The sequence below is a fragment of the Amblyomma mixtum genome, chromosome 1 (genome assembly GCF_055824585.1).
Source record: "Amblyomma mixtum isolate Tamu chromosome 1, ASM5582458v1, whole genome shotgun sequence".
Taxonomy (NCBI): Eukaryota; Metazoa; Arthropoda; class Arachnida; order Ixodida; family Ixodidae; genus Amblyomma; species Amblyomma mixtum.
The window spans coordinates 2,846,953-2,861,713 of record NC_143012.1 but is presented as its reverse complement, the minus strand read 5'-3'; the positions used below and the strand labels follow the sequence as shown (position 1 = coordinate 2,861,713).

The 14,761-nt window shown below is 41.2% G+C and overlaps 1 protein-coding gene across 1 annotated transcript in view; it reads left to right on the top strand.

The window, feature by feature from the left end:
* LOC149365259 (endoplasmic reticulum metallopeptidase 1-like) overlaps positions 1-14,761 on the top strand; it is a 39,624-nt gene that overhangs the window by 5,766 nt on the left and 19,097 nt on the right. Inside the window, exons 2-6 of the mRNA XM_089541372.1 lie at positions 2,600-2,727; positions 3,418-3,523; positions 4,714-4,860; positions 11,595-11,687; positions 14,178-14,408. Of these exons, the coding sequence (XP_089397498.1) occupies positions 2,600-2,727; positions 3,418-3,523; positions 4,714-4,860; positions 11,595-11,687; positions 14,178-14,408 (705 nt within the window). The remainder of the gene's footprint in view (positions 1-2,599; positions 2,728-3,417; positions 3,524-4,713; positions 4,861-11,594; positions 11,688-14,177; positions 14,409-14,761) is intronic.

The following is a 14,761-nucleotide window of genomic DNA, read 5'->3' as shown; positions in this document are numbered from 1 at the left end:
CTGACCCGATAGACGCGGGTTCGATTCCGCCCACAGTGGCAAAATTTTAGAGGCCCGTGTATGTGCGATGTCAGTGCACGTTAAAGAACCCCAGGTGGTTGAAATTTCCGGAGCCCTCCACTACGGCGTCCCTCATAACCTGAGTTGCTTTGGGACGTTAAACCCCCATAAAACCATGAAAAAGCTTCCAGCAAATTTGGACAACCCGCTTGATCACTGTACAAGATGTCATGTTAATTTTAATTGTCAGATGCGTCCTCCTATAGCTGACATCCTATAGCTTAAAATCTAGTTGTATGTGTTGTATGTGCACTTTGTGTACAGTCACAGACTGGAATGAAACCTTCAGTGCATTCTGCAAGTAACTTGTCACCATATTTCAGAGCTCATGAAATGCACATGTTCTTGTTAAAACCATGGCCAAAGTCGATGTAGCCTTTGCGCAGTCTGTAACTATTCAGAGCTGCTTTTGTAAGGAGAGAGCTTTTAGTGTGTGGTTTGTAGCATATGACAGTAGGTAAACCATATGCCCTAAATTTCATTTCTGTAACTTAATTGTGACCCTACCTTAGACCTGCAGGGTATAAGATGCGGTAGAGTTAGCTGAAGGAATTTTAGGCTTTTGATGTCCTTGAAAATTCACCACATGCTGCTGTTCTTGCAATCATGTTGAACCACCAGCCTGCCCATAGTGCTGGTCAGATTCAAATTTGTTAATTGCAGTTAATTTTCAAATGAAACACAAATGTGTGCTTTCTTTAATGGAGGTGATAAAAAAAGCATAAATGTGTTTAAGGAAAATAAATGCTGTTTAATGAACAAAGGAGATGTGCTCAAAACCGGTTGTGAGTGAAAAGGATAAAAAAAAGAAAACATGCAGTATTTTGCTGCTGCATGGGCAGCATGCTTCGATTGAATCCACCTGTTGCAATCAACCAGGCAGAACCACCTGTTCACTATAAGTGCGGAGTGCCATTGTGTTTGGATTCTCCCCCCCCCCCCATATTTGGGCGTGGCTCGGTGAAGCACGAACAATGAGCCTGACATCCTCATGCAGGGATACGCGTGAATGAATTGCCGGCCCAATTCTACAGCTCCAGTCAGTTCTGTTCATCATTTTTATTTTGTTCTGTTTATATTCCTTTTTCGTGCTATTCACTTCATACAGGTAAGCCTTTGTCACATAAACACAAGCAGAAAGGTTTCACTTGTACATTCATTACAATTTTCCAATGGCAAAAGTAGAATTATTTACATGGTTTTTCTTGTAATGTAGAAACATCCAACAGCCAAAGTGTTTCATGAAGAGGTCTGTGGGCATAAAGTTTCATGTGAAATATATTTGGTTAGGCAGCTGAGGGAGCATCATTTTTTATTGCTTATTAAAAAGTGGGACTAGTGTGACTGAGTTTCCAGAGAATTTGTTTCCTAATTTTTATACTGTTACACTTCACTTGCTATTCAAATATTTTATGGCATTTGGCATGCATGCTGGGGTGGTGGTAGGCAGCATAGTTTTTTAGCTTCGGCTGTAAGCCTGTGTGCAGGAAGATAAGAAATGCTTGTGTAGTGCTTTTTTCAATAGCAAAATGTTAGTTCTGAGTAGGCCAACATGCCGTAGCACTGGAAGTGTGCATACTTATTCATTTAATTACCCTCAGGGCCAAAAAGCATTACAAAGGGGTATTATCAAAGGGTTACAGAACAATTCTGTTCACATTATCTCTCCAATCTGACATACGAATCATGATTACATCAAATTTAGTAAGCATTTGTAGCTCTGTCTTAGTAACTTATTATGAAAGCATTTCTTTTCTGACTGAAATCATAAAAACGTGTTTGCAGGTGCTTTTGTAGCCCATTGATGATCGGGTGTTTGAACCAAAGTAGGTGCCAAAGTATTTAGCCTGCACTATTGTGTATATCATGATTAACTCTTTACTCTTCCGCACTCTGTGGCTGAACTGCAAGTAATTTTTGTATTAGACTGGCCACTAGCTTTGTAGCTATCGATCCTAACAGTGTTTTTGTATATCATCTGTTCTAGCAATAAAGTTTCCATAAAAAAAAAAAAATGTGACGATAGCTTTTGCCATTCTTCCATGTTTTAATTATGAGTGCGGGTGCTAACAAATGAAGATGTAAATAAACGCGTGTTGAAAACAACAGTAGGCACAAATGTATTAAAAAAGATTAACCAGGAGGAAGTGTGGATCAATGCATGTGCAGAGAAGTGGCTAACAAGCTGAAATGCAAAGTGCTCGCTGCCTGCTACAATGTTAGTGCTGTATGTGATTCATTGGGAATTGCTGTAGCTATACATATATAACAGACTTGAACCGTCTTTAGCCCTCTTGTGAAGAGACTGAGACAAAATACTAGAGGCCCGTATACTGTGTGATGTCAGTGCATGTTAAAGAAGCCCAGATGGTCGAAATTATCTGCAGTCCTCCACTGTGGTGCCCCTCATGGCCCAAGTTGCTTTGGGATGTTAAACCCCATAAAACCGAGCAACTTGCTCTGACCCTGTCTGTGTTACATGTACTGCCAGATTCAGTGAATGGCAGAGAGGAATCGCAAAGTCCGAACTATGTTCCAGGTGCCAGCGATGATGCCATTGGCTGTGCCATCATGCTTGAGATCCTGCACGTCCTGTCGCAGAGAAAGGAAGCGCTGCCCCACCCCGTCATTTTCCTCTTCAATGGAGCGGAGGAGAACATCCTGCAGGTCAGCGCGCAGTTTTGTGCTCGCTCTTCCTCGTGCACTGCACACCGTCTCCAGAGACAGCTGGCCTTGTCGCTCTGCATGCGTGCCCTGAGCGCGTGCTCACAGTCATCTGTCAACAGAGACAATTCATCTGTCTCCTCGTGTCAGCTGTGGCTTTGTTCGTGCCCTGCCCCACTTTGGCAAGTGGGGTGCCTGCGTGCTCTGCACTTGTTTGAGGCTGTGAGGCCAGGCCAAGAACAATGTGCAGAGCTATGCTTGATTGTTTGTGGCATTTCTTTTTCATTTGCATAGTGCAAAGTGTGTTAGGCACTAGGAGTAGCAGAAGGAAGCAGCACATGTGCCATTTTGCACTGTTGTGAGCCACTTGGCATGTGCACGCAGTGACTAACCACCTCACATCCAGCACATTCATCCAAGTGCCAAGTCCTCCTGGAGGACGTGAGCTTGGTTCAAAGTGGAGTGAATATAAGAAGGAAAAATAGACATTTTACTTTTCCTTGCAGCGAAAAATTATGAAATTATGAGTGGCAGCTGTTATTTTGTTTTGTGTGTGCACTTCCTAGGAGTCTGTGAAGCGTAAAAGTTGCAAGGAGAAATGAAATAAATGACCAGACACTTTGAAGTCAGCTGCATAGTTGGCTGTCTGGGATCATTGCTTTTTTTTTTTTTTGTACATGACCTCTGTGGCAGGGCTCGCATGGCTTCATCACACAGCATGAATGGGCAAAAGAAGTGGCAGCCTTCGTGAACCTGGAAGCATGTGGTGCAGGTGGCAAGGAACTGCTTTTTCAAGCAAGTAAGGCACTTCACTGAGTACAGTGTAGCTTTTCTACTTCTCCTCACCTGAAGTCGCTTTTAGAGTACCAGGGCTGGGTGATCTCCTGTGGGGTACAGTATTGCAGTGGGCACTGGTCGTATTTTTGACTTCCGGCAACCCTTTTATGTGATCAGAAATCTTTCTACACTCGTGTGTTACCATTTTATCGTCATATTGTTACTCAAATGGGACACATTCATTCGAAATTCTACAGGTTTAAGTGCCCACATGCAGTGCTGAAAATCTTGACTGAAGTCACTTTCGTTTGATATCTTGAGGTTACCTATGCACAAAGAGTTTGAAACAATTGAGTACAATTTGTTCTACTTTGAGGTGTGTTCTATCACATCAGATAAAAAAAAAGTGTCTTCCTCACTCCTTTAGTTGCCTGCTTAATGCCCAGTGTACTAATTAGTGCTTCTGTCTGGTTTACTGAATTTTAGAACACTCACTTGACTTGCACTAACATATGTTGTGTTACTGCCTTCCTGGGATGTAGGTGGAATGCTCTGCATTAGTGGCGATAAACTGTGTTGATCCAAAATGCAGTAGAACCATTGGACTCATTAACTTATGAAAATAACAGTTGGAATCCCAACACACTGGGCTTGTTCATGCGTTTACATTTTCAAAGCTAGTACAACTAACTAGTCCATTCTCTTCCTTAGTTAAACGTATATAGTGCAGAGAGCATGCCATATTTTGTGAGTGCAACATTTCTTACTTGTTTTGGTGAAATGGTGTATCCAAAGATACTTTCATAAGCGGTTGTCCCTGCATAAGTTCCGGTATGAAGTTTAGTAGTGAATACATAGTGTGGGCACAGCATTGAGTCGGCCTTGCTGTCATTAACAAAGGAGCTCAGATGAGCTGAGTGTTCTTCTTGAAGCCAGCAGAGATTGAATTTGATGGCACTTTTTGCATGCTCACATAGGGTAGAGCATTTGATGCGTAGAGTGCAAATGTGTGTGTCTTCTGATCTGTTCTCTTCTGTTTGATGACAGTGTACGTTGGACACTTAATGAGGCAAAAAAAAAGTGATTGAAGGACATGCCAGGTGACAGCTGAGCGCATGTGTTGGTTCGCATGCATGTCCTAATAAGAAAAGCAGTTGGAGAACTGCACTGCAGAGGTGCATTGCAGGTCCTAGGGACCCCACTGTGTTGCAGGTCCCAGTGATCCCTGGCTGGTGCGTGCATATGTTGATGGCGCTGTGCGGCCATTTGGCTCTATTGTCGCGGAAGAAGTCTTTCAAAGTGGCCTTATCCCATCCGATACTGACTTTCGTATCTTCAGGGATTTCGGAGGCATACCAGGTAAGCTGCTGTCATCAGGAACCTGCCTGCCTGACGTTTTCAATCCAAATGAGAGAATGAGCTGATCAGTGTTGCATATTTGTTTTAATTGCATGTATTTGTGGGCCTGTTCAAGACTGCTCACTCAGTATGTAGCCGTTAATATGTATCATAAAACATGCTATCTGCCATTTAACTGGGTATTCTACTGCACACACACACAGTCAAATTTTTTTATTGTTCTTTGTGCAGGGGCTTCTGTTTACCTCTATTATGGTAACGCAAAGCAACTATCTCTGGATTCTTTATCATTCTGTAAATTGTGTAATGTGTTCCTTTATTTGCGTAACAACCACCTCCAACTTACTGCTGGAACCTTGAAATTGTAGCTGGTTGAAAGTGCATGTGGATGTGTGTGTGGGTGTATAGGTGTATTTACATAAGAACGGTAATCGTGGTCTCATAACCATTTTTTGTTTTCAATGAAAATTTTGCGCCTGACTGGCAAATGTGTTAACACAAGGGAATGATACTTAGTTTTGCAACAAATGCTGAAGTTTTTTTTTTGAAAAAAAAATACATGCATCACCCTAGGTTGAAAACGGGGGATTTTGAGATTTTGAAAAATCACTAGTTTGGATCCCTGCAGAAAGTAAAATAAAATTTTGTGGAACCTGATTATTTTTCCTGTAGTTGTATGCAAACTTTCCCATGGAAAGCAATGCAACAATATTTTTTGGCTCCTATAATTTTGCGGCACAAAATCTCAGGCATTGCTGAAAAAGTAAGACATTCCAATTAGAGCAGTTTTTAGGGCAATAATGGGACAAGGAGTGAGAACCTGAGGCTGAAATTTTTCTTAGTATTGACCGGTCCTTTTAGTGTGTCTGAAGAAAATTTGCACTTCTAGAATGGGCAGATGATTCTTAATTTGGCATTTAAATCATCTAGAATCAGAAGAATTCAAAAGAAAGGAAACTTTCATGATTTCATGAAGATTTAAAAAAAAAAAACACCCTTCCAATTGTCTAAGTTTGCCTGGAACAGGTTCAGTACCTTGTACTTCTATATAAAGAAAAAATTTTTGCATTGTATTGATTTAAACTAAAACTTATAGCCTAGCACAGACTATGTGGTTCCGTTTTAGTTAGCAACCAGAGTCTCAGAAAATACCTTGCAAACATTGTTTTGCTTGTCAGCCCAGCTTTAATCATGTTGAATGTTAATATAAGTCCTATTTATGGTATTCTTTCCAGGCCATGGTAGTGCCAGCAAAGACAAATATTATGTCCTTCCTAACTTGAATCTTCTAATGTTTTATTCTGTAGCTATCATAAGTATTGTTAAGTTATTATATTTATTTATTGTCTTGCAATTAATTTTATGACTGCCAAATGCCCATAGAAATTATAATTTGTGCATTTTAAGACAGGCAACTTTTTAAATGTAAATATCAGTATCTTCACGGGAAAAGGACCTTTCAGCTGGCCGGTTAATTCAGGCTGAGGTACAACCTGGAGCGTGTTCAGTTACTGCATGGAATTCTTTTGCACAGGACATTAGTAGCACACGTTAGCCGATTATTGCTCTCGTCTCTTGCGTATATAGCATTTTAGGACTGTCCTACATGCCAAAGTCTGTTGACAAAGCGCATCCTGCACTGAATTGTTTCAATTTCAGTGTCTTAGATGAAGCACAAACTTTTCCAAATAAAAAGCTTTTTCAGGTGCATGGCTCTGTTTCTATGAACTGTATTACCAAATAAAGGGGGACCGTTCATGTCGCTATCCCCACAAGGAGTGGCCCTTCACAAGACGGTAAATTGATACAGAACTGATTCTATTCCAAAATAGTGGTGTAGGCCACCTAAGCATTGCCTAAATTATGTTCAGCATCTTTACATTCGATACGTGTGGTTATCATGTACTTTCTCAGCTTTCTTTCATCCTGTCCTAAAAATCTGTAAATCTTACTGTCAGAAGTCCCAAATTCTAATATCATGTAGATTTTCGTTGACAGTGCCTCAGTGGGGGCTCAGTGGTTATGGTGCTCAACTGCTGATCTGAAATTCGTGGGTTTGATCCTAGCTGAGCTGGTTGAATTTTGATGAAGGCGCAGTGCCAGAGGCTCGGGTGCTGTATGATGTTAGTGCACGTTAAAGAACCCCAGGTGGTCGAAATTCCCGGAGCCCTCCACTGCGGTGTCCCTCATAGCCCAAGTTGCTTTAGGACATTAAACCACAGAAAAATAAAAAAAAAATCCTTTCCTTTGAGCGCGCCTACTAAGCCACTGGCTATATATATGCTTTCATTTCCAATCGAAATCAAGGTGTGTAGCATTTAACTAGCCCACCATCACCACTTCATTCACTTTTGCAGTGGCCGGAAACATGAGCTTTGTTGTATGACATTCCTTGTGTTTGAATTCATGAAATTAATATTCGCTCTGACAGCAAATGGGAGTCCTCTCATCGGCAAAAGTTGCCTTAGCACAGAGACAGACACGCTGTATTGATGCATGCTGCACCTTGGTTTCGACGGAGCTAGCCATGCATGTGCCGACTCTCGGACAGTTCATCGGAGATGCTGATGGCAAATCTCCGAGTTCAGTTTTTTAAGGTGGAAACACACGTGAAGAGTGGTAACCATCTTCTGTTTTTTTTTTTTTTTTTGCCAATGATATGCTTTGATTGTATTTGGAATCCCATCTGTTTAATACTCGACAAAATTTTCTACTTAGAGCACTGCCTTCCTTCATTCATAAATCCTTTTGGAATAGATCTTGTGTACTTGTGGGGAGTTTTTTGGGGCCTTCCTTAAGAGTTATTTTAATAGTAATAAAAAAATTTGATTTCACTCTGAAGTTGTCATTGGGTTTTCATGCTCACGACAGAATTTTTTTTTTTTTTTGTGGCGAAAGTTACCTTATTTCGGCATTGCTTGTCCTTACCGAAGGCGCAGGCGGCACTAGCTTGCCGACATATGCACAGAATGGTCTTGTTTTTGCGATAAAGGGCTTTGCCTGGCTCATTTTGGAGTTCCACAAGCACAAACTACAACTCTAATATTTTGCATGCTTTTAGTTTAATTAAAGGAGCTATCATTGATCTTAACGGCATGAAATTTTGAGCTAAATGTTTTATAAATCTGATTCCAAGCCAAATCGCCATGGAATACTTTTGAAGTAGGGCAAAATTCTGGATGCCATTAGACGGATGTATAGAAGCCATATCAAGATGCAAATGTATTCTTGTTTTGACTTCATTGCAGGCAAAAACATGCTTCCAAAGTATTTTGTGAGACTTTCTGTGCTAACTAAAATGTAACTATATGCGCTCAGTTTGAAGTAAAATTCATTATCGCTGCTCTTTTTAGCACACAATATCCAATAATGGTAACTGAACGAAATGTGGTCTGTGTTAGGCCTTTAATTTTATAATTGAAAACAATATAATGCACCACTTTTTTCTTGATCTAGAATTACCAGGCTCTGAAGGCGTTCCAGGGAAATTTTAATTAAAATTGGAGATGTTGTTTCTTTTTTTTTAAATCTCAGTAAAAGTTTGACTTTTTTCGAATTTTGCGAACCCTAGATGATTTTAACGCCTTATTAAAAATCATTGGCCCGTTCCAGAACTACAAATTAGTTTACTGGGCACTTAATTTATATAACAGTTGCTTGGTTTGTGCTAGTTGGTAGCAGTTCTTAGAAAACATAGCGCAAAAAGGACACGGACGACACAGAAGTGGACGGGACAGGCGCCTGTCCCGTCCAGTTCTGTGTCGTCCGTGGCCTTGTTGCACTATGTTTTCTAAGCACTTAATTTATGCCCTTAACAAGATTCTTTACTACTGCTACTTTTCCCGAAATCTGCCCTTATTTAAATTCCTTACCTTTAGTGCAAAAGCACGGTGTCAACCAAAAATCTTGTGTGAAGCCTCGGAGTAAATTTGGTGAAGTCGGGTTAGTTTGAAGGATCACACGCAAACTGCAGCCAGTGGGACCTTGGGGGTGACCTTGGTTAAACCTAGCATATCAATAGCCCACACAGAAATAAAATGAATATTGCCACGGCTGGGTTCCGAACCTGCGGCGGAGCGCACAGATCAACTTCGCTGGCCACTGCACGAGAGCACTATATGCTATTGCCACAGCTGATCACGCCTCGTGTTAAACTGAAACACTCTCTCACGCTGTGCAATGCACATCGTCTTCCATCTGCGGCTCGAATGGATCAGATCTGCTTAACCTGAGCCTAATATTGTCGCCACACGTTTAGATGACCCAGCAAAGCAAAATCATGAGCCAACCAGGCTAAAGAGATGCTTTCACGCGTCTGCTAGGTTTAACTACGTTAAAACCGTCGCACTTTTTTTCAGCAATATTTACGACTTTATAGGAGCCACAAAATTCTTTTGCATTGCTTCCAATATAAAAATTTGTATACAGTTACTGAAAAATAATCAGATTCCACAAAATTTTATTTTACTCTCAGCAGGGATCCAAACTAGCGATTTTGCGAAATCTCAAAATCGACATTTTCCACCTCGAGTGATACACTATTTTTCTCCGCAAAAACCTGCGGGATGTCTTGCAAAACTAAGAACGATTCCGTTATACACCACATTTGCACATCGTACACAAAAATTTAATTGAAAACAAAAATAGTCATGAGGGCATCAATTACCAATCTTATCTGCATGCACATTCTTATTCTTAGCTTATTCTTATTCTTAGTTAAACTGCGCATGCTGCAGTTTAACTTTTATTTTCATGATCAACAACCATTGGCTTGAGCATTTTTATAGCAACAGTGAAAGTAATATTATTTATTATGAGCGACATTTAATTCTATGGGAAATTGCTGCATCAAATGACCCCATCAGTGTTTGGATGATGTTGACAGTACACCTCAGCATATGCAGGACATATTTTGCAGCTTGGAAAACACTCCAGCAGTTCATGATTGATTCCACTGTGCATGTTTTGGTCTGTGTATATAAATAATGGTGGCTGTACGTATTGATTGAAAAGACTGAGGCTTCATTTTTTTTTTGTACTTACTGTTTGTAGCGCTGGCGATATTAGTAGCCATGATTTGCAAGGTCTTTTCGTGCAGTGTTTGATTGTGCATAAGACGATGGGAGATGGCATACCATGGTGATGGAGCAGTGTAGCATGAACTGTGCGCATGCGTTTGGATTTCCTTGAAATAGTGCTGTGAAAGAGAACTGCTTGAGCAAATTTTGGAGTATAGGTGGGGGTTTTCTTGTTGATGATGTCAGCAAGACACTATGAGTGCTGAAGTAGCCATGTTTTGTCTAATGCAGTGTGTACTCATGTAGTTCAGTGTTTGTGTATTCCCCCTACGCTGTACTATTCTAGCTGTTTGTCATCAAACTGCCAGTGGTGGATTGAGGTGAGGTAGCACGAAAGAGCTGCAGGTTGTTCGACTCAGTTGCATGTGCACACGCTTGCACCTTTATAGTTGCACTTAAAGGAGTAGACACACCATATTTTAGTTGTGTTTTCTCTCTTTCGAATAATGCGCAGCACTTTACAGAACTTTAACATTCACAATGATTTTACCAAGAAGCGGTAAATAATTTATAATTGAGTTTTCTTCTCTCATGCTGTTCGGGTTTCAAGAAGCAAACTACGGTTGTGGCATACAGGACTCGTTCAGGTAACGTGAGTCACACCAAAACTCCAGTACGACAGCTGCTTTTTTCGTTTTAATTTGCATCAAGTCATGTGTAAATCTGTTCAAGCGCTGGAATAATGAAAAGTGAGCAAGCAGCGATTATATCACAGTTTTTGCCCGCCTCACGTCACCTGAACGAACCTGAGCCACAGTTCAGCTTTTGAAGCCAAAATGACATGAGAAAAAAAATTTGAATGTAGATTATTAAGCTGCTGTAAGTGAATTCCACTTCATGGCTCATGCATATGATTGATTGGCACACCACTCCGAAGATGAAAAAAAAAACATGCATCCAAAAATTTGGTGTTCTGCTTCTTTAAACTTTGTTGTTGTGGTCATATTACCTGTTGTGATTAACCTAAATACAGTTAGACCTGGATGTAATGAACCTCCATATAGCGAATTCCTTGATATAACGGAGTTTTTGAATTCCTCAACGCCGCCCCCATTGAAGCACGTGTATTTGAGACCTCCATGTAACAAACGCCTAGCGGTGGTTGACCTTGATGTAAAGAACTCGCTAGGCCAACTGTCTGTTAGCTTGTGCTGAGTTAACCAGATCGGAGGTGGTGGGCGTTTCTCTCGACGCCAGGCGTTGAGTGCATGCCGTAGGGTGAAAATCGCCGACTTGCAGCCTTAAAAATACTCCATGTATTCCGGCCTTACGCAAGCCACGGCGGAGGTGGCGGCTGCTGCCACAGCAGTCGCGCTATCTGACATCGAATAGTGGGGTTTCTTGTAAACATTTTCAAGGTGATTTCACCTACATTTCTTATTTTAGTTTCTGTTCTGCATTGCCCTTTCGGGTCTTCGCGAAAACTGCATGTACCGAAAACTTGGATGTAACGAAAAATCCCGGTCTTTTTCAACTTCGTTATATCATGGTTTAACTGTATGTGTTGATGCAATTATGGCTATTTTTATTAAACATTAGACTTTTAAAGTGTTCTATTTTCTCCTTAAGAAGTTGATTGCTATGTTTTTATGCGCTACATTAGCTACAAACATTAATTTGACTAATTTTTTTTTCTTGTCTGTTGCCTGTCCACAGGCCTCGACTTTGCCTTTGCCAAAAATGGCTATGTGTACCACACAAAGTATGACAACATGGACTACATTCCAGATGGCTCAATTCAACATGCAGGTTAGTGTTGGGTCTTGTCCTTAGCATCGTGTGTGGATGCAAGTGTATTTTCTGACTCCAAGAAGGAGAGGGGAGGTTTTGAGCAGTTATTCTTCGGATCTCCGAGATTAATATCGTCCAGGGTGCCTCAGGGTAGTGTGCTAGGACAACATTCAACATATGCGTCAGTGACATTGTTCACCAAAACATCGATTCATCCTTTTTCTCTGGTAGTGATACGAATGAGGTGGTTGCGAAAGGGGAGAGGGCACTATCTCAACTTTTGGATTGGCCTGAAAATAAATACCAATAAATCCAAAGCAATATTGTTTATGGCCAGGAACAAACAAGCCTGTGTACCCCAAAGATTACTACTTAGTGGCACACCCATTGAAATAGTTAAATACAAAATTCTTGCTGTAACATTTTCGAGTCATTTGACATGGACACATCACATTGGCTCCATTTCCAAATCACTTTCAAAAGCCACTGGAGCGCTATCGTGATATTGCCATTTTCTTCTTGAGAAAACAGAATTGCGTGTCTACCACGCTTTATCGCATATTAACTATTGTGCCTTGGTGTGGGACATCACCACACTGGGAAGTGATAACAGTATTATAATTCTACAAAAAAAATTATTGCGTTGCATCGCCAATGTACCTTACCGCTGTCCTTCTGTAGAATTGTTTTCTCGATAACGAACAGTAAGGGTTAAATCAATATGAATTTCGTCTTATTTAGTCATTTCTGTCCTCGAATAATGTTTCAATAACTTAATTCCATATTGAACCTAACGATGTATACTAGTGATTCCTGTGTACACATAGTGACGTTATGTGGTTAGTGCCTCACAGACGCACTGCCAATGTGTTACAGTCCTTAAAAAAAAAAACTACCTCTTTTACTAAATAACTTGCACAACAAGGTATTGACTTGACCACTGCGACCCGAAAACAAATTCACAAAGTATTTTTGCCCATCTGATGACGACCTTTAAAAATTATTTTATGTTCAATTTTTCCAAGAAAATTGACCTCATTAATAATTATTCTCTGTTAATATTTTCTATCAGTGCTACTTGTCATCTTTTACTTATTTTACTTTTGGTCCTGACATTATGTTAAAAAACACAAAACTTCTGCGAAAACACAAAACAAAGCAATTTGGGACTATTTTTGCGCGTGCAGTGTAAATTGCCTGACACCTGTACTAAATTGTGACTATTTTTTGTGTATGACCTCTTATTTTCACTATGGTACTCTGTATGCTGATGCCTTGTGCGGGCTGCAGGTACTCTCAAGCCTTTTCTCAGTAGCTTTTTTCCTGGGGACCCCGACGATATGTTGGAAATAATTGAACTAAAATGAAATGAAATCTTCGGTGCAGATGTGTTCAACAGCCGCGGCCGGGATCGAGCCCGCGTCTTCCGGCTGCTGACCCGGAAGACGCGGGTTCGATCCCGGCCGCGGCGGTTGAATTTCTTTGGAGGAGAAATTCTAGAGGCCCGCATACTGTGCGATGTCAGTGCACGTTAAAGAACCCCGGGTGTTCTAAATTTCCGGAGCCCTCCACTACGGCGTCTCTCATAGCCTGAGTCGCTTTGGGACGTTAAACCTCATAAACCAACCAACCAAACCAACCAGCAGATGTGTTCATTGCATTCTCCTAGTTGGTGCGTTTGTAAGTTTTTTTACCCATCAACGTCACAGAGCACCTGTAGTCAGCCTTTCCTTCACTGTGGGTTTTATTCACTTCTGCGACAGTTTTGTCACATTTGAGGAACCCATCTGCTCAATGTTTGCAGAAGATGCTTCCAATAATTTTGCTCCTGAGAAAGGTGTTTAATAATAATAAGCAAGAATACCTCGTTATGTCACGTGCAGGGCCACTGACAACCCACCATTGCTTGTGCGAGGCTGAAAGAGCACCTTATGTGTTATGTTGGGTATGGAGTTATGTTGGGGATTTTTTCAGTTTTCTTGCAGTTGAAAGCAATCTCTTCCCTTATGCAGTGCAGAATAGTGAGCCAAATTGGTTGGTCATTTGGTACTGTGGAGTGCTCATTGCTGCGAAACTTCAAGAGCTAGCGTTAACCAGTGCACACAAGTTAAATAGTTCATGTATCACCTCGGCTGGTATCACATAGCGATTCTATCCTGATTCCATTTTTTATTCCTGTTCTGTTTTCCCTGCTTGATGTGATTGGCTGCAGCGACAACACGGCCCCTTATTGCTTAGCTTGAGCCAATGGTGGAAAGCTTATATAAGTCATGGCATCACTTCAGCTAGTGGACAAGAGTGGAAAGACATAGACAGATTGGAATTGGAACATTAGAATCACGACTTGTCTCAACTCAGGTTTCATTTGTATTGTGTCAGTATAAAACTGACAGAGGTCCCCAAAACTGTTCGACTTACAAGACAATTCCGCTCGCAGAGTTCCTGTGGGCTGTGGTGAGGTCATGCTTGTTTTCTGCACTGACTACTCAATGTTTCACGGCTTGCCAGGAGACAACATGCTGGGTCTCATTCTCAAGATACTGGAGGCACGGGAGCTTAAAGACGGCAACATACTGGGACCTGATGGCAAAATGAGCACCATTCGCACGGTCTACTACGACTTCCTCGGCATGGTCATGGTGAACTACTCGGTTTCCCTGAGCAACCTGTCTGTCAAGCTGATTGTTGTCATTTCCCTGATTTCAATGGCCCTGCGAATGAAAGCGTCAGCAACCGGAGGTAAACAACTTTACTGGGTTCTTTTTCATATTTTTCTGGAAAAACGTGCCAAAGCTGACTTAGTCATTTCAGAGGTAATCAGTGCTGTGCTAAAGCTCACTGCATATTTCTCTCCTTTATTGTTGGTCCCATCGAAAGTGGGGTAACATACTCTTGTGCCCTTCATGTTAAAGCATCTCATGCACTGCATGTATTGTCAAAATTTTAGAGCACCGCTTTTTTTTGCCCGTTTCTGTGTTTTGCGCGGTCACTGTGGTCATTGTAGTCGCTGTTGTGGCTGCAGTCGCTGTTGTCTGTTGTAACCAGCAGTGGACACCTTAGTCGTGCTTTGAGCTGTGAACCCAATGGAGTGG